Raw genomic sequence first — 21,878 nt, forward strand, 5'->3', positions numbered from 1 at the left:
ACTTTGAGCATTAATTTTTCATTCATCGCTCAACCATTTTGAGCATATGATATACCGTTGTAAAGATCTCATGGAGTAGAATATGAAAACATAATTTTATGACTTAACTCTCCACCTTTACATATTGAGAATATGCCTCAAAGTTCTCATAATATGCAATTTTTTCAACACAAACTTGAGACAATATGAGTCAAAATTAATTCGTGAAATTATTTATTATTTTGACGTACTCTCTTAAAAAGCTACCATTCGAGTATCTGTGGTCAACCCATTTTTCAAGATGCCCATCGTTATGTCTATCACAACTTGTGAAGATAACAAAATACTCGTAAAATAAATATGCAAACTAAAAGAAAAGAAAGCACTTAAAGTGAATGAGAAGAAGAAATTGTTGGTGGAAAGGAAAAAAATATGAGCAATAACTAATTCGAAAGTTAATACAATCGCTAAACAAAATAAGAAAGAAAAAACAAATGGCTTCGAGGAAAAGGAGAGAAGTTTTAGGCCATTGTGCTTATTAATTGGGAAATTATTAATTAGCAAGTTGAAACAAATTATGTTTGATGCAATGTATCCATCTTTTAAACCCTGATATTATTATAATATTCAATGGCACAAAATCTTTTTATTAGCCTTTTTTTATAAAATTGAATATAAATAATAATAATAATATAAATAATATTTTTATTGGTATTATAATTAATTCACCCTCAAATGTTACATATTTTGTTAATTTAGTTCTGATTTAATAAATTTGGCCCACGATATTACGCTTTTTGTCAATGTTTTCACGAATATATAAACATTAAGGAAAAATCTGTTCTTATACCAATCAAATTATATATAATTTATGGAAAATATTAACGTCATGATTAATTATCTTGAGTTGCTCATTTTTAAAATTAACGGCAATTAAATTGGTCTAATTTTTTGACAAGGACTAATTTATTTAATATCGAAATTGAGAGGGTTGAAGATGCATGTTTTTACCAAGATACCTTATTTTCATTAAAAAACTAGATTATGTCAAGGTTAAAATATGCCATAAGTCTCTTTACTCTTTAGAATTTAGTTTTTATACTTTTATTTTAGAAACTTTATTTTTCTACTTTTTAGATTCTAAATTTCATGTATAGCTGTTAACACTACTAGATTCTTTTTATTAAATCTAAATTTATTATAACGTCATTTTTAGTTGCATGATTATCAAGTGAATATTTTTTTATTTTGAAATGTCACACCAACAAATTTAACAGTATTAATAGTTGGGCATGAATTTTAAAATTTGAAAAGTAGGAGGGCTAAATTCCTAGAATAAAAGTAGAAAGAGTAAATTTCAAGTTTTCTAAAAGTACAGGGACTTATGATAAATTTTAACCTTTTTAAATTATAAGCAAAAGTGATTTACTTGTTTTTCATTTCCAAATTCCAGATTTTGCAACTGAAGTTTGCCGCAAAAGATTTCGCTGTTCAGTTAAATTTAAAGATCTGGATCAATAATTTTACCCTTGAATTTCGGTATTTAACGAGATCCATTCATATCCGCTTCGAAAACTAAGAGTTTCCAAAAATATACCTCCAATTTCACCACCACCAACAAAAAGAAAATGGCGGAAACCGATAGTTCAGAGTTTCGTATGCTCATGTTTCCGTGGTTTGCATTTGGTCACATGACTCCATATCTTCATCTAGCTAACAAGTTAGCTCAAAAGGGTTATCGAATCACTTTCGCAACACCCCAAAAGGCTATCAACCGATTACGGCATTTGAATCTATTCCCAGATTTCATATCGTTCCATGTCATTACCGTCCCCTCCGTTACCGGTCTCCCTCCCGGTGCCGAGACTGCTTCCGATGTCCCCATTTTCTTGACTCATTTCCTCGCCATAGCCTTGGACCTCACCAGGGACCAACTCGAGAGCCTCGTCACGTCGATTAAACCCAAGTTTATTATTTACGACGCTGCTTATTGGATTCCCGAGGTAGCCAAACCATTGGGGATCAAAACAATTAATTTCAACGTCGTTTCCGCCGCATCGATCGCTATTGTTTTGGTTCCGGCACGTAATGTGCCGAAGGACAGGCCTATAACTATGGAAGAGTTGGCTACGCCGCCACCTGGTTACCCTTCAACTTCCGTAGTGTTGCGTGGGACTGAACTAGAAACCCTGTTGTTTGTGACCAATCCTTTCGGGGAAGAGATGACGTTTTACGAGAGAATCACTTTGTCAATGAAGAACTGTGATGTTATATCCATAAGGACTTGTTACGAAGTTGAAGGGAAGCTGTGTGATTATATCAGCAGCCAGTACCAGAAACAAGTTCTTTTAACAGGTCCAGTTTTACCCGAAGATTCCAAGTCTTCACTGGATGAACGATGGAGTAACTGGTTAGCTGGGTTCGAACCAGGTTCAGTGGTGTTTTGTGCTTTCGGGAGCCAATTAATTCTTGAGATGGCTCAGTTTCGTGAACTTGTATTAGCGTTCGAGCTAACAGGGCTGCCGTTTTTTATCGCCCTGAAGCCACCATTGGGAGCCGAAAAGGTGGAAGAAGCATTGCCTGAAGGGTTCGAAGAGAGGGTTAAAGGGAGAGGAGTGGTTTATGGTGCATGGGTGCAGCAACCGTTGGTGTTAGCTCACCCATCAGTGGGGTGTTTCGTTAGCCATTGTGGGTTCGGTTCCATGTGGGAGTCTTTGCTTAGTGATTGCCAAATAGTGTTGGTTCCACACCTGGGTGACCAAATCTTGAACACCAGGCTATTGGCCGATGAGATGAAGGTTGCAGTGGAGGTGAAGAAAGAAGAGAACGGTTGGATTTCAAAGGAGAATCTGAGTGAAGCTATCAAATCAGTGATGGATAAAGAGAGTGAAGTAGGTAAATTGGTGATGGAGAATCATAAGAAATGGAGAGAAGTAATAAACCCTAACTTGATGAATGGTTACATCGACAAGTTTCTGCAAGGTATGCGTCAACCTGTCAGTTGAAAGCATCGTAAGAAAGAGGATACCCCCCCAAATGTCATATGGCTGGAAAAAGCTTGGAATTAGTTGAGCATTGAAATGCCATGGATATATCTTTCTCGAAGCTCACTCATCTTGTGTTTTAGTTCATTATCTGCTATATTTATTTTCATGTAAGTTTACCATAGATCTTTTTAGTTGCAGCTATTTTATGTAAGTTTAACAATCGGTTCATCAATAAATGTCATTTTTATTTAATTAATTCTTTTATTCTCACAACTAATTATTATACAAATATATTTTAAATTAAAAATCGAAAATCAAATAACTTTTTAAACATGAAATTACAACTTTTCAAAAGACACTTTTTACTTAGAATCATGTCACATTACTTTTATAAACAACTTTTATGCCCACTTTTTGCCACATTGCTATCCACCATGCAAATTTTGATAAATTGGAAAAAAGAAGTTATCTGCAAAAGTTTTTTACTTTAAATCATCCTTTGCTTGTAAAAGATCCAAGCACCGAGCTTCCATAGTGTATGGAATTATTATAAAACAACATATTTTCATTTCATGTATAATGAGGCCTCAACTTCTGTAATTGTGTAGTCTTCATCTAATCCCCCCATGCTTTTGAAGCTTCAATGCAAACATCAAACTTTATCTCAGTGCCACAAATGAAATAACACCTGACTGTGCTTATTCCTCTTCTTTATTGCATACAGTGCAGAACAATAGCTGAAAATGTTTTTGAGTTATGAAATGAAAGAGCATGAACTGATTACAGGGTTAAGTTGCAGAGAGCACGGGCGTTTTCAATTTACTTTGAAGTGTCAAGCAGGAGCTTGTCAAGATTTCGTTTTCCTTCAGGGGCATTTGAGTACCATGAAGACAAGTAGTCTCTGTAAAGAACCGAAGAATACAGAGGTGGGGAAGATTTACTCACAAGATCAGAGACGGGGGATATTCGGACTGTCTTGGCTGGGTCATGAAAAGTGGCGATTGAGAGACGGGCTTTGCTTGCATTTGTTACGGCTCGGTGCACACAGGTTTTGTATTGCCCATTAGTTATAATCTGCAGGTAAGGCATGATTCTCAACACTCATTTTTCATAGTATGATACATTGATAGAATATTAAAAAGATGAGTAACACACCTCAGTTTGGTCAGCCACAAGAACAAGGATGGCATTTGGAAGGGGATCGACCAAGAGCCACTCCCCATCCTTGAGCACTTGAAGGCCACCAACATTGTCCTGCATTAGAAGCGTGATGGCACCTATATCAGAATGAGATTGCAGGCCCAACGTCAAATCTGGCCGCGGACAAGGAGGATAATAACTGGCTGTTATGTTCTGATAGAACTCCCCAACTGCATCTTCAATGCAGGACGCCTTCAGTCCTAAACTCTCAGACATTAATGCCAATAGTCTCTGAACCAACGCTTTCATCTCATCACTATAATTGGCCATCAATTCCCTACATAAACATAAACCAAGTTGAGAACACCTTTAACAACATTAATCAATATAAAACAGACTACCTGTATTCGGGAGGAAAATGAGGCCAAGCTGAAGGATTGCGGCGTGAAAGAGGTAACGTATGGTGATCAAAATAGTCCCTCCAATCCAAAACAGTTTCATTTTCAGAGCTTACTAGCAAACGACTACCGTATCCCTCAGAGGCAGCAAAATTCGGATTGCAAGCATATTTAAGTTTATCCTCCATCGGGAAATCATTGAAAAAAGAAAAACAGGCTCTCCTCAAATCATCCAACAGTTTTGTAGGTACCCCATGGTTGATAACATGAAAAGCTCCCCAATCTCTACAAGCCTCTCGAATGGCTGGAAGGACGGACTCCTTTTCACTGGATAGATCAACGGCAGGAACATGTTTGCAGCTCAAATCAGCTATATTTTCAGTTACAGATCCAGGCCGGTTCTTGGGGGGTTGAATGTATTGTGACGGAACCTCTGAAATGCCCTGAGAAAGAATTTGAACCCTTACTGCCCCTTCCATTTCCCCCAATTTCTCAACTAGCTATTGAACTACAAAGCCAAAAACTGAATCAAGATGATAATCAAGCAAATCCCTAAATATCATGGAAACTGAGTTATGTTAACTATAATTGCATAAAACTTAACAAAACCAGATTAATAGTTAAAACTTAAAACCCATATCGTATTTTCATCATACTTCCAAATTAGATGCCAAAACTACAGAATTCTGCCTTAAAATTCATTTGTTTTTATTGAAGTACGTAACTATGATTGAATAAAGCAAAAACAGATTACGACCCAAATCTTATTCTCAGAAAATTTCCAAATTGCAAAGATGACAACAGAATCAGACAAACTTGATTCGATTATAAATTATATAAATAATCTATGAGTTTGTATACCAATGAGAAAATATACTGAATGAAAATTGACTGACCTGCAGCAATTATTTAAACTTCGAACAAAAGATTGGTGAAGACAGACAGCTTTTCTTATCAGGAGGGACAACTTTTTCTCTTACCTTTTATTAAAAGAAAATTACTAAATTATTTTATTTTTTAAATAGATTCTTTTAATTTTTATGATATCTAAATAAAATTTCATAATTTTTGTTTCTATTTAAGTTTTTATTTCAAACTAAAATTTATTTAAATACAGTAATACAATTCAAACAGCTTTTATTTATATATATATTATATTATTTCTAAAATATTTTTACATGATTAAAATATCATAAAATCCTTATATTTTTATTTTTAAAAATTGATCATTTTACTTTTCAAATTTTAAAATTCAGATCTATGCGATTTTAAAATAAAAAAAAATATAAATGTTTTTAATAATAACCAATATTTTCTAAACTGAATTAGTGATTGAACCAATAAGGCAATCAGTTCACCAATCCAAGCAACAATCCAATGACCTAAAAAATCATTAAAAATTAAGATAATAAAAAGCTATCACTCTCTCCCAAAAACTCAAACCCAAGTGAATTCTTCGAGTAAACATCCATTCAAAAAAAGGCAATGTTTTAATGTAGACAATAAAGGCTGAGTTGCTTGTTCAAACATGAATTGAACAAATTGTAACATTCAACCTGTAAGACATCTTTTATAAACAAAATCATAAAAATGTGACAAGTTATTATGAACTTTTAAGTCGGAATTTTCAAGCCTACCCTATTACCCCAGCTCTTGGCACGGCTTAGCCCGTACCGTATTGCAAGTTCTTGGCAGGGTCTTAGGCTTGTCCTCACCTTGCCTTCAAATGAATGGCAATTAGTCCAGGTCCGGATCGCCCCTTACTGCTTGCTTCTTCTTACTTTTACTTCTTTTTTTAGACGTTTGGAACCCATAGCCAATGATCACAGCTTCACAAAAGATTGCTACGAATCCTGAGGCAAAGCACAAAATACAATTCCTAAAGGAAACCCCATATAATTGTCACCATATGCATCACATCAATTTACAATGAGGGCAACATATTAAGCACGTTTGAAGATGTCAATGTAAACGACACTCAAAAAGAATACTTCAATTGATCATTTCAAAACTTGAGCCAGAAAATTGCAGTACCTGGGACTAAGTTGCAATCTTAGTAGAGATCAATGGATAACTTGCAGAAAGCAATAAGACCCAAACCTCCATAACATTATATCGTAATATTTACATAATGTAATTTTTTTATTACACACTTTTATATTATTTTCTTCAAGTGGAATTTCCACAAAATCTTCTTTTATTGATAACCAAATAGAATGTTTATCAATAATGAAAGGTAAATCTTGACAAATAAAATTATTCCCTAATAATAAATCTGTTTTCATTTTTGGAAAGCATACTATTTTAGGAATCATAAATTTAACATTGTTTATGTAAATTGGTATGTTTTTAGCTTTGTATTTTATTGTATTTTTACTACCATCTATTCCCAATATTTTTATGGGTTTCTTCATTAATTCCCATTTTCTACAGAATCGTATTCTCTCTGCAACTACAAATTGTAGCTCCAAGATCAATCAAAGCATTTAGAGAATATTTTTATATTTTCTAAATTGAAATGTAATTTTAATTGTTATTTCAACTTTTGACTTTTTATCAATTGTTGAAGTTTGAATTTCTTCCATTCTAGTTTTTCTAGAATTATTACTAGGTTCGAGAGGGAAATATAGGAATTTGTACAGCTTTTTATTCCTATTGGTGTACTATTTGTACTAATATTATCCTCCTCTTCTTACGGTTGAGAGTTAGAGGGTAAAACTAAATTTTCATTTGTATTTGTTATACAATTATTTTTAAAATATAATTTATTGCTCGATGACATATATTCTATAGTACTAACAGGTTTAGAAGTACTAGAACTATTAATTTTTCCATCATCCAATCTCTTGAATTGATGATCTCTTATATCTAATAACCTTGGCTGAATTTCAGTAGTGAACCTGTTTGGTTCAAAGAGTTCAATAATTTTATTATTAATCTTTTTTATTTCTACTTCAGCAGTAATTGTATATTCATTAATGGAAGTCCAATGATTGCTAGATCTTCCGCCAAATCATTAATATCGAATTTTTGTCCAATTCTAAGGCAAAGACACTCTTCTATTAGAGGATCCAGAATGGAAATAAAGTAATTTGGTTTAACTTTAAATCCTATTACGCTTGTATGTAAATTAGATGAATACCTCCAATAAGTGCTTTTATTGGATTTTCAAATCTTTTATCTAAAAGGATGACTATAATAGGAATATCATGACCTCTTCTAAATAAAGCTCTAATAGTAATCATGATTATACCTAAATGTATATATCTAACTTGAGGATATTTTTTCTAATCCTCTTAATTTTTTCTTTAGTAAAGAGAGGATTTTGTTAATCCTCCTCTTGTATCTTTAGCAACCGTGTTACCGCTAATTTTTTCTATATGTCTCTAAGTCCATATTTTAAACTTAGAGATCTTATATATTTCTTCTTTAGAAATATGATTTTTATTTATCTTTTCTATCATTTCATCGAAAAGTCTTTTCTTCTCCGATTAAATTGCCTAATTTAATATCCTTTTTCAGATTCGAATTTCTTCTAATTGATTATTAGAACGCTTCCTATATTAAACATAAATATATATTCATCGTTACTATCAAAATGCATTTCGATATTAACTCATATAAAATTTCTTCGTGATTTGTTTCCTTTTGATAACATACTTCTAAATCTTGTTCTTCAAGACTTTTATCATTTTTCTAGCATTTTTCCTTTATTAGGACAACTACTAGCTATATGACCTTCTTCATCACATATAAAACATTTACAAATTTGTTTCTTTGGTTTGGAATTCTTTTCCTAACCACTTTTTGATTTTTACCGTAAAATTTTTATTACCGGTTTCCATTTTCTTAATTTATATTTTTTACGTTTTTATAAGTGTTGGGATATATTTGTTTACACCCAAATTCCCATTCATTTTCTAAAATTTTAGAACAATATTTATGACTTAACTTATTTTTGACCTGTTTAGCCGCTTTACTTTGCAAACAATGTAAAGTTATTCTTTCTTTTGCAAAGTTAATTCTATTACCTATAGTATCTATATTGTCTTTTGAAAGCCCTGAGTTTCTACAGTGCTTATCTAAATTAATTAGTATTTGCAAAATAATTACTAATATTTGCTGATTTCTTGAGCAGGTTTCATGGATAGAGGTAAACAACCTCTAATAGTTGGTGAATGGACAACTGTTCACAAAAAACCCAACAAAGGGAAAGCAGAATCAAACTCCAAAAAAAGATTTGTATCTGCACAAATACCATTTTATCCTAATCAAGGATATTATGTGTCTTATCCGATGGTAAACCAACCACTTGGATCAAATGTTTTAAATTACCCTATGGTAAACCAACCAATGGGAAATACTTTCTCATTGACCCCAAACAAGGTGAGTCAATTAGAATGGTCCCAAAATCCGAATTCAGTATCACAAACAAGTTATGCTGAAGTCATTAAGGGAGCTGAGAATTTGTTGAATCAACAACAAATTCAAGAATTAAAAGATCTTTCAAAAATTAAAGATTTTTATAACCCTGGTTTATCACCAGAAAATTATGATTTTATAAATGAGATATGGAAAACCCATATTTCAAACCAAAGAGCTAATTTCCGAAGAGCTCTTACCAGATTTTCATTATTTTTAGTTGAAAAAACAACTAAAGAAAATGAAGCTGAAGATTTATTATTAAAATCTATTTTATATAGAGGATGGGATGAATTCCAGTTAGAATTCATGGATACAAAGGAGATAAACAATCTTCTTGATATCATTCAATATTTTATTCATAAAGGGAAAAATAATTCTATTATGAATAAAGTATTTAGAATATGTATGTATAACAAAGCTAGGAAATTATTACCGATAGAAATATTCACAAAAATAAATAAAGAAATTTGCAGACAGCAAATTCAATTTCAAAAAGCTTTTTCAGAATATTTTCTACAAGCTTATGTTTTTACTAACTAATTAGATAATGAATTTCCTACTTTAAAATACAGACTTGATCACGAACCATTTGATATAACCAATATTGAATGGGGTTTTACTAAAGAAATAGTTGTGCAAAATCTCTCCTTTCATCTTTTAAAAGATTTTCCAGCCATTGTAAAGTCTGTCTTACAAAACATCATAAACAATGATGATTTTTATTACTATTTTCATATTGAAATTAGTAGCCTAATTGGTATAGCTGAATAAGAAAAATTTTATCAGCCGTATCAAATTTGGATTATTAAAAAGATGATTGGAACCCCCCAATTATCTGCTGTAAATGAAGATAAAAAACATTTGTCAAAAACAATTGATAAATGTTATAATAAATTTGAAGATTATCAAGTCCAAACAGGATTAGATTTATTATCACAAGCCTTCTCCATGATGAAGTCTACAAACTATGGACGGATGGTAGAAGAATATTGGCATTTCCAAATGGAAACATCCAGGAGGAAAGAAATGAAGAATCTGTGAAGCTGTTGAAAAAGATTGTTGAAATGGAGATAGAAGAATTTCCATCTCACATCACAGAAAAAATCAAATATACATGGGAGATGTGGAACTCACCACCAAGACTCTCATCAGATTCTGTACATTTAGATGAGATCAAAGAAATGAATCTCGATAATATGCAAGAAAGTTGATGTCAGCAAGACAGTAACATACAAGCAAAATGGAAGCAACCATTAATGCTTGATGAAGATATCTAGAAGAAAGACAAAAAGTCTTAATCAAGTCTTAATCATCATTAAAACAATGATGATGTAAGAGATGACAAAAAGCAGCTGTGACACAAGCAGTGACAACATCGGTCATAAATGCAAGCATGGCACATGGAAGCAACCATAGCCATGCAAAAAGATGGAAACGTGGAAGCAACCACATCCACAAAGAAGCCGAGTCCTTATCAGAAACACTGTACGGGATTCAAAATACAATTGTATAGAATTTTTAGAATTCCTCTATAAATAGGAGGAAAGCTCAATTGTATAGTATCTTGTAAATTACCAACTACTTTACTTTTTAGTTTTCTCTTGTAAACTTTTCCTTTTGTAATAAAAGAGTCTATATTCCCTTCCGCTCATACTCTCAAATAGCCTCTACTCTCCCCTCCCCCGCTTGGTATCAGAGGTGCCGGTGTAACGAGTTTCTGGAGAAATAATATCGTAATATTCATTGTAAGTTTTTATCTTTGATTTACATTTCTATTTGTTTCACAATTGTTTGTTTCAAAACTTATATCTGTTTATCTGTCTTCTTGTTGCCGTTGAGTCCAGGGAGGACGTTAGGCGTTGTGTGAAGACGTTAGGATAACAGGCCGGTCTTAGGTACCCGAGACAAACATTATGGAACAAATTAAGTGTCAGTTTAAAGATAAAACTTGTGATCATATTACGCATATAGACTCTAGAAATGAAAACAACATTTCATCTCTGAGTAAGGGTATTAATAGTCTTGTTGATATGACTTCTTTTTATTTCAGTAAATTATATAGTAAGGTCAGTTCTGTAGAAGAAAAAGTAAATAACTTAAGTAATATAAAAGTGTTAGACTTAAATCATGAGTCTAAAGAAATATTAACTAATGTTAATAATAAATTAGATCAGGTTTTAATAATAATAATATTGAGTCCGATGTAGATTTAGGTCCTTTATATTATGGTAATGGTAAAGATCATATTTTAGTTTTATCTTAAGAAGAAAACACTTCTTCCGATGAGTCACTTCTATGTTAAAAAATTATAAAAAAACATAAAAAACGCAAAAAAGATGATAAACAAAAACAATATGATTTTCAGTCCTATAAAACTCTTATAGAACATTGGAAAGAAAAATTTACTAATAGTAATGATCAACTAGAAAGAGTTGAATATTTAAAACTAATAGAAGAACTTTATGAAAAACATAAAGATCTTTTTAGTATGTTTAATTATCATTATATGTTAAAATATGATGATAGCAGTAGTTCAAGTAATTCTGAACAAACAGAATTATTAAAGAAACAATCTGAAGAAGAAAAAACTTCAACAGATCAGGATGAAGACATAAAAGTCTCAACATATAACTCTGATGAAGAAACCACTTCATCTGAAGATGAAAATATTAATATTCCGGAACCTATGGATACTGAATCACCAGATCCATATAGAAAAAGAAAAATAGAATCAGATAGTCAAACAGATGATTATCTTAGATTTTCTAATAAAGATTTTGAATTTGATAATGAAAAATTTAAGGTTTTTGGTAATAAAATCGAAAACATAGCTACTAATGATGTAAAACCTGAATACCCGGGAGAAACATCAAATCAACCTGTTCAACCAAGAATAGATGATTTAAATAAAAGAAATGTTGCTCAAGGAGGAATATATTTAGATTTAACTAATACTCCTATATCAGACTATAAGAAAGTTATAGATGATTGGGCACAGTCAATGACTATTGTTGTAAACAACAACACTTGGTCAAAAGAAAAGTTTTTAAACTATTTTGTTGGAACATTTTAAGGTGTTGTTCTTCAATTTCTTAGACGATGGGAAGAGTCTGAGAAAGGAAAAGAACAAAAGGAGCTTTTATTAAATCAAATAGGATCTCCTAAAGACCTTTTAAAAGGTTTAACCTCTATTCTAAAAATAGAATTTTGTGGTTATTGTGATAAAAAAGATCAAGATAGTGTAGCTAGTTACACACTCTCAAAAATAAAATTATGTGATATTAGATATTTAGAAGAATTTTCTAAAAATTTCTTCATAAATATCAGAAATTAAAAAATAAAAATATAGAGTTTTGGAAAAACCAATACTTTCATAAGTTACCCCCACCTTGGGATGATATATGTATAAACAAATACGTATCCTATTTAGATAAGCACTGTAGAAACTCAGGGCTTTCAAAAGACAATATAGATACTAATTTACATTATGTGATGGCCATAAGGACAAATACTTGACAGTAGTCAAGAGGTGCAATAAACTCAGATGATGAAATTTACATGGTATATATAGGATAGCTTCAACCTAGCTGAACCGAAAAGTTTGGCAAAGCAGTTTCCAGTAGGAAAGAAAATAAAGACCATTCTAGCATACCTAGAGGAAGAAGATTCGATACGGACTTAAAGCAATGCCAACCAACAAAATTTGATTTTTAATAGCCAAAGAAACTCTCACCTCAATCCATGCTGTAAAAACCAGGATCAATCAAAAGGCTGCTTTGTCATTAGTATTGACTCTATAAGAGAACAAAGGCATAATGTACCGAATTTACAGTGAAAAGAAACTTCTTTGTTAGAATCTATAGGAACCAACACTCCATCTCTGTAAACAAATTTCGGATCAAACCCGAATTGGATGTTTGGAGAGGTGTTGCCTACAGTGTGACAGCTACATTCCTTAGGAATAACTAAACTATTTTCTGAGCTTTCGCATTGACATATGCTCCACTCTGGACGGTGAGATAACTTCCTGGGATTTTCCTTTCTCAAGTTTTCATCAAATTTATTGCTGCTATATCTGGCAGCAAAAAGCTTCCTAACTGTCGAAAGAAGATCCACGGACAATAATGCAACTGTATCGTGAACATCATCTACTGTCAAATCGCTCCCATTTGATTTCCATTCCTTAAGCAGAACTTTTTGCATCAAACAAGGGAGGGAATGGAGGCAATCAGAGCAGCAATGATAAAAGCATGTAACCACTGATTCAGTTGGAAGAGCAGTTTCGCTTGAAGAGAAATTGGGAACTTCTTTACGTTCATGACCTGTAGGTTTGCCATCTTCAGATGTGATAGTTGTCTCCGTGTCGCAAGCTTTAGCAGAGGCAGGCAACTTCGCACCATCCAGTTCATCTGAACTACAGAATCCATTCTCAGAAAGAACAGGTCCATTTGGTGCAAATCCATTGGATTGTTTTGAGGACTCAGGATCTCCCTCAACCACAGGATTTCTAGGACTTTCTGACCCACTTGGTCCAGGGTTACTCCCATTCTGCTTGTCTACAAGAAAAACTGGATCATTGGCTGCAAAATAGTTATGATGCTCCACTGAAATAGTATTACCGCCAAGGCTTATATGGTCTACAGCCTTATCCACAGCAACAATTTTTCCCTTCTGACTAGGAGCTCCATTAGCATCCATCTTGTTCAAGTCTATCCAATCCATATTTCGCATGGTTAATTCTCCCTCAAACGTAGGGTTTCTAGTACTTTCTGATCCACATGGTCCAGGAGTAGCCCCATTCTGCTTGTCAACATGAACAATCAGTTGGTTGGCGACAGAAGAATTGTGATGCTCCTCTGAAGTAGTATTGCCGCTGATGCCTATTCCCTGTGCAGCATCTTCAAAAAGGTCAAGTTTTCCCTCATGGTCAGAAGCACAATGATCATCCTTTTTGTTCAAGTCAATGGAATTAGTATTTTGCATGGTGAATTCCTCATTGTTTGCTACTTCTGTTTCCGGGCAACTTCTGGGCCTGCATTCCTCCACTTGATCTGTATCATTCGCACATGTAAAATGATTATCTGGAGATCCCAAATCATATGGTTCGAGGCTTGCTGCTTTTATTTGAACATCCTGATCTAAGCTGCAAATGAATCAAGTCTCACGTTAGTTTTAGATCCACATATGAACCAAAAGTTTGTAAGTAATGAGAAAAAGGTTACCTCTGCAGTGAATATGCCCAGCTGTTAACCATATCTTCCAGATAAGCAACTTGAGACAAAATACGAACATACTGATATCTGTCTTTCCCAGTATTAACTTTCTCATTAATCCACCCAACTAGGAGCTCAAGAACCTTCCGTACCTCAGAGGAAACTTCTCTAAGTGATGTGTACACACCTCTGTATGCTGATAAACCAACAGCAACCAAACCTCTGACCAACCCAAATTTCCCTTTGCTTTTACTGCTGCTGGGACCACAAGCAACAGCAGCCTTGTCTAATAAGTTAGTGGGACGAATGATGCAAGAGTTGAATGGCCAGCCCTTCCAGGGACCAGCCACATCTGCAGAAGGACCTTCTTTAAGTTTTGATGTCACCCAGCAAAGCTCTGCAAAATGAGGATATCGCAAAATTTGAAAGCCAAATGAAGATATTGCCAGCATCAAGCTTGATTTCCCCTTCAAATTTCTACTGTTTGTTGGGGCTGCTGGAACAGTAACAGACAACTCACCACACATCTCTGATGCAACCCCCTTTTCACATGCCAAACCTTGAGATGCATTGTCATTTTCTGCAGTTCCAGAGGTCTGGACAGAATTTTTTGTTCTGGAATCTTTATGGACATGAGATCTTTGATGAATTAAATGAACAAATGGTTGAAGGATATCCCTTGATAACTGAGCAGCAGATAGTTTGATAACCATATCACGGTTAAAATTGTTGCCAACATGAACAGTGAATCTGGGTACTGTGTGCTCTCTTGTAGTTCTGTGACTGCAATTTGGTTGACCACTCTGAAAAAATTGCCTTATTCTTTCGGGGAGCTCCAGATAAGGAACTTCTGAAGTAGCCTGTTTCGAGATAAGAAGCATTTAGACTTAGACATCAAGCTTGCAAGAGATGTGAAAGGCAGTACAAGTCGAGCAAAAAACGGGGGAAGGGAGACCATGTCTTAAGAGAGAAAATTTCAGTTGTATAAGGATCAGACTGAAACATTAACACATTTACAACAATTGGTTCATAATTTCCTAAATTTATACATGGGCTTCAAATTTGTATTCTAGTTTGATCAGTCATACATGAGTGTGATGTTCACAGAAAAGAACCTCTAACCTAGAGCTTCTCAAAAGAAGGTCAGTCAAACTCTACCAGATCATTCAGTTCATAACAAACAGATAAGCAGCACTGTCAAAATAACCTTAATTGCTAAAGCAGCAGAAAATTTATTGCATTGTCATGAATGTACAAGCACTTAGATCTAAAAATTGTCAATCAAGCACTACTATGTTACCCTGACACTAGCCAAATCACATCTACCCAAGGAACTCTTGAATAGTAATAATAATAATAATAATAATAATAATAATAATAACCTTATAGATCAAGCACATGAATTTGCTTTTATCAAAGCGAAAACTACTTTTATTTCTATGCTCTACAAGTAGAACCTAGCTACTAAACTATCAGATCTTGAAATGCAAATAAGTAAATGAAATAATTCATACCACAATTATCAGGGACGTTGACACACAAATAGATTCCACTTGCTCAACAAATGAGCTCCATGCATGTGAGACACTTTGTACAGAGGCTGTAGCCTGTGCTGTCCCTGCCAACTCATATTGCAGAGAGGATCCATTTTCCTTCTCAACAAGTTGAGGATCTTCCTCCATGGGAGTTTGATGGAACGTTGACGGTGAACTGCTCTCCTCGGAAACTTGATTAGTGGTCTCCACAACCCACAAATCTATTCTTGGCATAAACAATACACTTGACCCCATGCTTGCACATTTCACTGCCATGCAATTTGAATAATTTGTAAGAATTTCCAGATGAATTAGATCTATCAACCTGGTCGTCTAACTTTTTGTAAGAATTTCCAGATGAATTAGATCTATCAACCTGGTCGTCTAACTTTCACGCAAGATATTTCTTTTGAGCTTAAAACACACTGTGAATGGACACAATAGATTAAAAAACTTAGAACATGAACGAAAACAGTTAGTATGTCATACATGCTGACAGAACCCATTATCATTAAGCTACTAACCACAACAGGATAAAAAGGAAAATCAAAATAAATCCAATTACTTAAGTTGCAGAAAAGGGTCTATAGGAAACTCCATAGTCTGTCCTAATTTAGTAGAATAATATGTTAGCTATGTACTACCGAATACTGACTTCATAATGAAACTTTCCAGAAACAGATATATGAGGAAATTCCAATTTTGGACTTAGGTTGTAGCTAAGGTCCACTAGTTTCATTTTCAAGAGATAAATAGTCAATGCCAAATTAGATGTTTTTTAAGTGAGGCCTTTAATTATCCTTTTAACTTATATTTCTAACTAACCAAGGAAGAAAAGACAAGAACTAATCCTAAATTGAAGAAGTACAAAGCAGTTAAAAACATAATCCAAGAAGCAAAAATCATAAATGAAAAAAAGGAGGTAGGGAAACACATGGTATGAAAGGACGAAAGTCTGCACTTATAATCAATCTCATGTTTCTCAAAATGTAAACAGGTATTAACAAAGAACTAATGCTACCACAACAAAAAGACATTGCATGAGGAGCATACTTAAAATTTGAGTTACTCCGTAGATTAAGTCACCATTTCCTTCTTGTGCAATTGTAGATATATCAAATTTCTGTATTTCTATGTTCCCAATGAAACAGTGAAGAAGACAAGCAGCAAGATGCTTTTGACCAGATCTGGGACTTCCAGCAATTAATATTCGAAACCCAGTTTTCCTTGTTGAAGTAAAATAGGTATTTCGTGACAAACTAGAGCATGTACCACTATTACGCACAATTGAAGGTTCAAATGTACCACCGTTGTCACTAACATCACCCATATCATAATCAGTAAAGCTAAACTCTCCAATTAACATTCCAGCATGAGATAATCTTCTCTCTATCTCCCCAGAAACCTCGCTGTCTTGAAGAAGGTCATGAACATGGAACCACCAATGATCCTTGGGCAATCTCTTGTCCTGCAATACTGAAACAACCACACTCTCAATCACTGCACCACCTTTAGAAAGAAGGGGCGGCAACCAGAGGCGTTCATCCAAATGAAGAGAAACAAGCAAGGTGGATAATGGTTCCAATAGACAAGGAATGAGATGAGTAGGGAGAGGAGAGGCAACTAAATCTTGAGTAGCCATTCCAGCTTCTCTACGTGAGCAAGGAGGTGGGGAACATGACAAAGCCTCCAACCAATCCCTTTCCTCAACTGTAACAGTAGGGAGAGGAACACGTTTAGCACTAGGAGTTTTCTCTTCAGCAGTTGACAAAATTTCCTGCAAAGGAAAATTCCTCTTCAAAGAAATAACAGCTGCTTGAGTACAAAGGGCCTGCAAATCTGCACCAGCAAAGCCTACTGTCTTTCTTGCAACCCATTTGAGCAAAGATCCAGTAACTGGTTTTGGCCATCGTTTAGTATGAAGTTCAAGGATTGCAGCTCTGTCTTCCATTGATGGCAGCGGAAAATAAATTTCTCGATCAAATCTCCCTGGTCTCCTCAATGCAGGATCAACGGCATCAGGGCGGTTTGTTGCCCCTATCACCACCACTGAACCTCGAGACTTTAAACCATCCAACAGTGCAAGTAATGTGGACACAACTGAACTATGTGTCTGATCTTGCTGCCTTGTTCGCCTAGGTGCTAAACCATCTATCTCATCAAAGAATATTATGGAAGGTTGACATCTCTCAGCAACCTGGAACAAGAGCCTCAGCTGACGTTCAGCGTCACCAACATATTTTCCTAAGCAGTCAGCACCTTTGCGGGCAAAATATGCAATCCGTTTATCCCCACGAGCACAAGAACCTATCAGTGCTCGCACTACAAGAGTTTTACCTGTTCCAGGATAACCATGCAAAAGAACACCTCTGGGAGGTGTAAGCCCCAGATTGTCAAAGAACTCAGGATACAACAACGGTAAGATGACAACTTCCTTCATGCATTGGATAACATCATGCAAGCCAGCAACAGATTCCCAGCCCTCAAAAGATTTTCCATTCTCAGACTCAGAGCCTCCAATGTAGACAGGTGCCAATCTTAACAAATCTCGATGAAGTCTCTTGCCCTCACGTTTCAAAAACTCTTCATCTTCACCACAATGCTCCAACCATTTTTCTTCAGCTTCAATATCCTTTCGCCATGCATCATTTGATAACTTCCTCATTTCCAACTTCATTTTCTTAGCTTTCATTTTCTTTATCTGGGCTAAATATTTAATTCCATGAGGTTGGAAGAGATACCGATGATCAGTGCAGGCTATGAGAAATTTGCGATGATCAAATATACAGCCATTAGCTCTTGCACAAGGCTGCAAAAAATGAATGTCATCAATTAAAATGTATAATGAACCTCTTCCTTTTCTCAAACAAAAACTGAAGCAGCAGGAACAGGAGGATGCTTTAAAGGAGATAATTTTTTTGGGCATAGATATCAAGAAACAAACCAAGTGATATGTTTTTGGACAACGATCAACACGGCATCCAATTGTTGCTCCTGGCCTCCCACATCTACTGCATTTTAATGCTCTTCCTCTACAAAGTGCTGCCCTAACTTTTTTTAAGCAACCCAAGCCGGCAAAATAAACCTGAAGACAGGAATATCAATGAAAGGGGGATATGCAGAAGAAAAAAAAAGAACTTCTGGAGAACTTAATGGGTGATATATACTGTAAACTTCTGGAGAATTCTTGAACTGCCTAAAATCATATAGGATAAAGACTAGGAGCATATTTGGCATAAAAGTGAACGTTGTAATGGCAAAAGTTCAAGATATACTAGGAATGAAGAAGAGTATAAATGGTTGAGAAGCTGTGGGAAAAGACCAGGGTGTGTCAAAAGCAGAAAACAAGTTTTCACAACAACAGTAGACATCCAAAAAATTGTTGATGAAAATCAATGGGTATATGTATAAATGGATGCTTAGACAAACATATCCACCAATACCAGGAAAATGCAATTAACAAGTTCGAAAGAGGAGAAGAAAACAGCACTGCACCTCAGGACTCCATACAGCACATTGTTGATGAACCCAGATTCCGGCAATACCATAACGATCATTTATAGGACCTAGGAGACGACCAAGCCACCCAGGTTCGTCACCAAACCCATCCCAAATGTCATAGTCTGGTTCCTCCGATGCTGAAGTGCTATATGCTTCATTTTCACTATCACCTGCATCATGTACCAGCTTCTTTGGTGGTTTTCCATCAGTCCCACCACCGCACAAACCACACCTTCTCCCTTGTTTGATACGTGACTTGCCAATCATATATGCAGCTGCTTGATTTGACTTCTCTACCTTCATATCGTTCTTAAATTCCGAATGTTTTTTATCACCATTTACCAAGCCATCCTCTTTTGCATCATGAAGACCAACATCTTCAACTTCCTCTGGACCATTATCCACTTCTACAGCATCCTCTTCATTTGCTCCTTCACTCAGACATTCTAACTGTTGTACTTGTTCTTCTGTCAGCTCCACTCTTTCAATTGCTCCAGTTACCTCGAGAATTTCATGGCCAATGCACTCCTCTGATTGCATACAGTTTGATACTTCTCTATCATCTTTATCCACCTCATCCGCATTGCCATCAATTATCTTCCCATTTCCATGACTCATTTCACTCTCTAAAACTACTGGACCCTCCACAACCTCATCGCCCCTATTATTTCCAGGATTCGTTTTGCTTTCTAAAACAGGTGCAGCCTCCACTACCCCATCTCCTTTAATTTCTTCTTTTTCCAACTCCGTTTCTTCTTCCATGCCACAAATCTCAACCTTCTCTTCACTCTGTGAACCACTTGAAGCCTCAATACTCCCCAGCCTCCTGGATTTCAAAGCTACCATTTCCCCTCCATCTGATTCGCCCAACTCCTCCTCCTCCTCCTCCTCCTCCTCATCTTCATCCTCATTGCCACCTATATCCTCAAAAAGCTTCCTCCTCGATAAAACTCTCTCCTCCACCTTCACTTTGGCATTCACATTCTTTCTCCTTGTCCTCAATCTTGATCTCCAACTCCCCAAAGTCAGCGCCTCCGTGATCGTCTCCTCCTCTTCTTCCTGCTTCACACTCCCTAAATTCCTACCCCCCCTAACAAACCTCTCATTCTTCCTAATCTTCTGCCTTCTCCTCGGAGGCGGAGGTGATACATCCAGAATAAGCGGTGCCTTCCTGACTCGTGAGCTCCTACGGAGCTCGAAATCCGCACTTCCCGACCCGTCAACATCATCCCTCTTATTCCCTTCACCATGGTTCCTATTATACTCTTCCTCACATATTGCATCTAATCTCTTATGTTTCTGTCGAAGCCTACTGCCCGATTTTCGCCTAAAATCACTCCGCTTTGATGAAGAAACCGAGGTAGGTGATAATTGCATGACCAAAACCTCCGCATATATAAATACCTCTGATTTATATTTATAAAACTTTCTCCCAAAGTTATAAACTATTGCATACGATATCCTTTCAAAAGATTCAGGCAAATGGTATTCAACTAACGATCCATCTTTCAGTTTTTTTTTTTTTAAATGGGTGATTGAATACAATTTTGAACAAATATAAAAACGATCAAACTCAGGACTTGACTCACCACGGAGACGCTGAGTCGGATCGTTCTGGCTTGGGAATCGAAAATGGAGAGAAACCCATCAAGTTAAAATCGTTTAAAAGTCAATTTAGACAAAAAAAAAAGTCTGGATTTCGAGTGGCTTCAAGTTTTGGATTTCTTTTTTCAGGTTAAAAACTAGGGCATAAGATTTTAGAGAAGAAAACACTCTTGTGTGATATAAATTTCATGTTCATTTCACGCGCGTATAAAACACGTGAATTAGAATGAAATTTTAATTTAAAAAATTGGGAGTCCAAGGGATATTAAAGGTTTATTTAGGGTTTTTAATGAGTTATAACCCTTTCAAACCTAACTCAAATCTACATTTTATTATAATAATAACTAATTAAATTAAAACTTAATCCATATTATTTTTAAATTTGTCCAACAAATGCCTTTTAATGTATATAAAAAATCGTATTTTATAAAATAAATTAATTTCTTAGGTACAATTATATTTTTAATTATATATGCAACTTTAATTAAAATTAAAATATATTCATTAGGCCGATTATTCTTATTTGGATTAACATGAGCATTATCATCAATGCAAAAATACGTGAGTTCGATTATAGGTTGGAAAGGACTATAATAATTCTAAGCATTATATAAAAAAACAAATATTTTCAAAATCTCTATATATGAATTATCTAAATTAATAATACAAAATATACTTAAAAATGGTTAAACTAAATAATATTAAATCATTGATTTATTTTCTTAAAAATATATAAAAAATAATATTACATTGTCTTTTTTAAAAAACATTGTTCAAACACATTGTAATTGGAGTTATTAACATGAGATTGTTGCCCAAACTTGGCAAATGAATGCACGCGCTGAATTGAAGAGTGGGGATATTTAGTTAAATTGCTTCATTTTTGCTACCAAAAATGCAAAAGTTGCCGCCAAATATGATGGATTTATATGTTTTTGATGAAAAAAATATTAAAAAATAAAAGGTTGGGAAAATATGTTGATGTCATTTGTTAAGCGTAATGGGAATAAGGTTTGAAAGTTCAACGGCTCCTTTGAAAGGCTTCCATAAGTATCTTCAACATTAAAAACACAATTACATGATACGAATAGAATA

At 34.7% G+C, this 21,878-nt stretch overlaps 3 protein-coding genes across 3 annotated transcripts; 1 reads left to right on the plus strand and 2 right to left on the minus strand.

Moving 5' to 3' along the window:
• The first annotated feature begins 1,547 nt into the window (after positions 1-1,547).
• LOC105778720 (UDP-glycosyltransferase 79B6) lies at positions 1,548-3,192 on the plus strand. The gene has a single exon (XM_012602475.2). The coding sequence runs from the start codon at positions 1,608-1,610 to the stop codon at positions 2,982-2,984; it is 1,377 nt and encodes a 458-aa protein (XP_012457929.1). The 5' UTR covers positions 1,548-1,607; the 3' UTR covers positions 2,985-3,192.
• Positions 3,193-3,643: 451 nt separating this feature from the next.
• On the minus strand, positions 3,644-5,544 carry LOC105778722 (jasmonate-induced oxygenase 4). The gene is made up of 4 exons (XM_012602476.2): positions 5,401-5,544; positions 4,508-5,012; positions 4,122-4,443; positions 3,644-4,040 (listed from the first exon to the last, which is right to left on the minus strand). Exons 2-4 carry the CDS (start codon positions 4,981-4,983, stop codon positions 3,786-3,788), a joined length of 1,053 nt encoding a protein of 350 aa, XP_012457930.1. The 5' UTR covers positions 4,984-5,012; positions 5,401-5,544; the 3' UTR covers positions 3,644-3,785.
• Positions 5,545-12,430: 6,886 nt separating this feature from the next.
• LOC105778719 (hypothetical protein) lies at positions 12,431-20,930 on the minus strand. Its single transcript, XM_012602474.2, has 6 exons — positions 19,173-20,930; positions 18,622-18,762; positions 16,731-18,486; positions 15,657-15,946; positions 14,152-15,002; positions 12,431-14,072 (listed from the first exon to the last, which is right to left on the minus strand). The coding sequence occupies exons 1-6, from the start codon at positions 20,553-20,555 to the stop codon at positions 12,689-12,691; spliced, it is 5,805 nt and encodes a 1,934-aa protein (XP_012457928.1). The 5' UTR covers positions 20,556-20,930; the 3' UTR covers positions 12,431-12,688.
• Between the last annotated feature and the right edge of the window lie 948 nt (positions 20,931-21,878).

The sequence above is a fragment of the Gossypium raimondii genome, chromosome 1, assembly GCF_025698545.1.
Source record: "Gossypium raimondii isolate GPD5lz chromosome 1, ASM2569854v1, whole genome shotgun sequence".
Taxonomy (NCBI): Eukaryota; Viridiplantae; Streptophyta; class Magnoliopsida; order Malvales; family Malvaceae; genus Gossypium; species Gossypium raimondii.

What these genes read in the sequence shown, in the direction of transcription:
- LOC105778720 (XM_012602475.2), top strand. Translation starts at nt 1,608, where the DNA reads ATGGCGGAAACCGATAGTTCAGAGTTTCGTATGCTCATGTTTCCGTGG.
- LOC105778722 (XM_012602476.2), bottom strand. Translation starts at nt 4,983, where the DNA reads ATGGAAGGGGCAGTAAGGGTTCAAATTCTTTCTCAGGGCATTTCAGAG. An exon ending in CATTTTCCTCCCGAATACAG is followed by an intron (nt 4,444 to 4,507) that starts GTAGTCTGTTTT and finishes ATGTTTATGTAG; the next exon opens with GGAATTGATGGCCAATTATA. An exon ending in TTGTGGCTGACCAAACTGAG is followed by an intron (nt 4,041 to 4,121) that starts GTGTGTTACTCA and finishes CCTTACCTGCAG; the next exon opens with ATTATAACTAATGGGCAATA.
- LOC105778719 (XM_012602474.2), bottom strand. Translation starts at nt 20,555, where the DNA reads ATGCAATTATCACCTACCTCGGTTTCTTCATCAAAGCGGAGTGATTTT. An exon ending in GTGCTGTATGGAGTCCTGAG is followed by an intron (nt 18,763 to 19,172) that starts GTGCAGTGCTGT and finishes TCCTGTCTTCAG; the next exon opens with GTTTATTTTGCCGGCTTGGG. An exon ending in CAACGTCCCTGATAATTGTG is followed by an intron (nt 15,003 to 15,656) that starts GTATGAATTATT and finishes ATCTCGAAACAG; the next exon opens with GCTACTTCAGAAGTTCCTTA.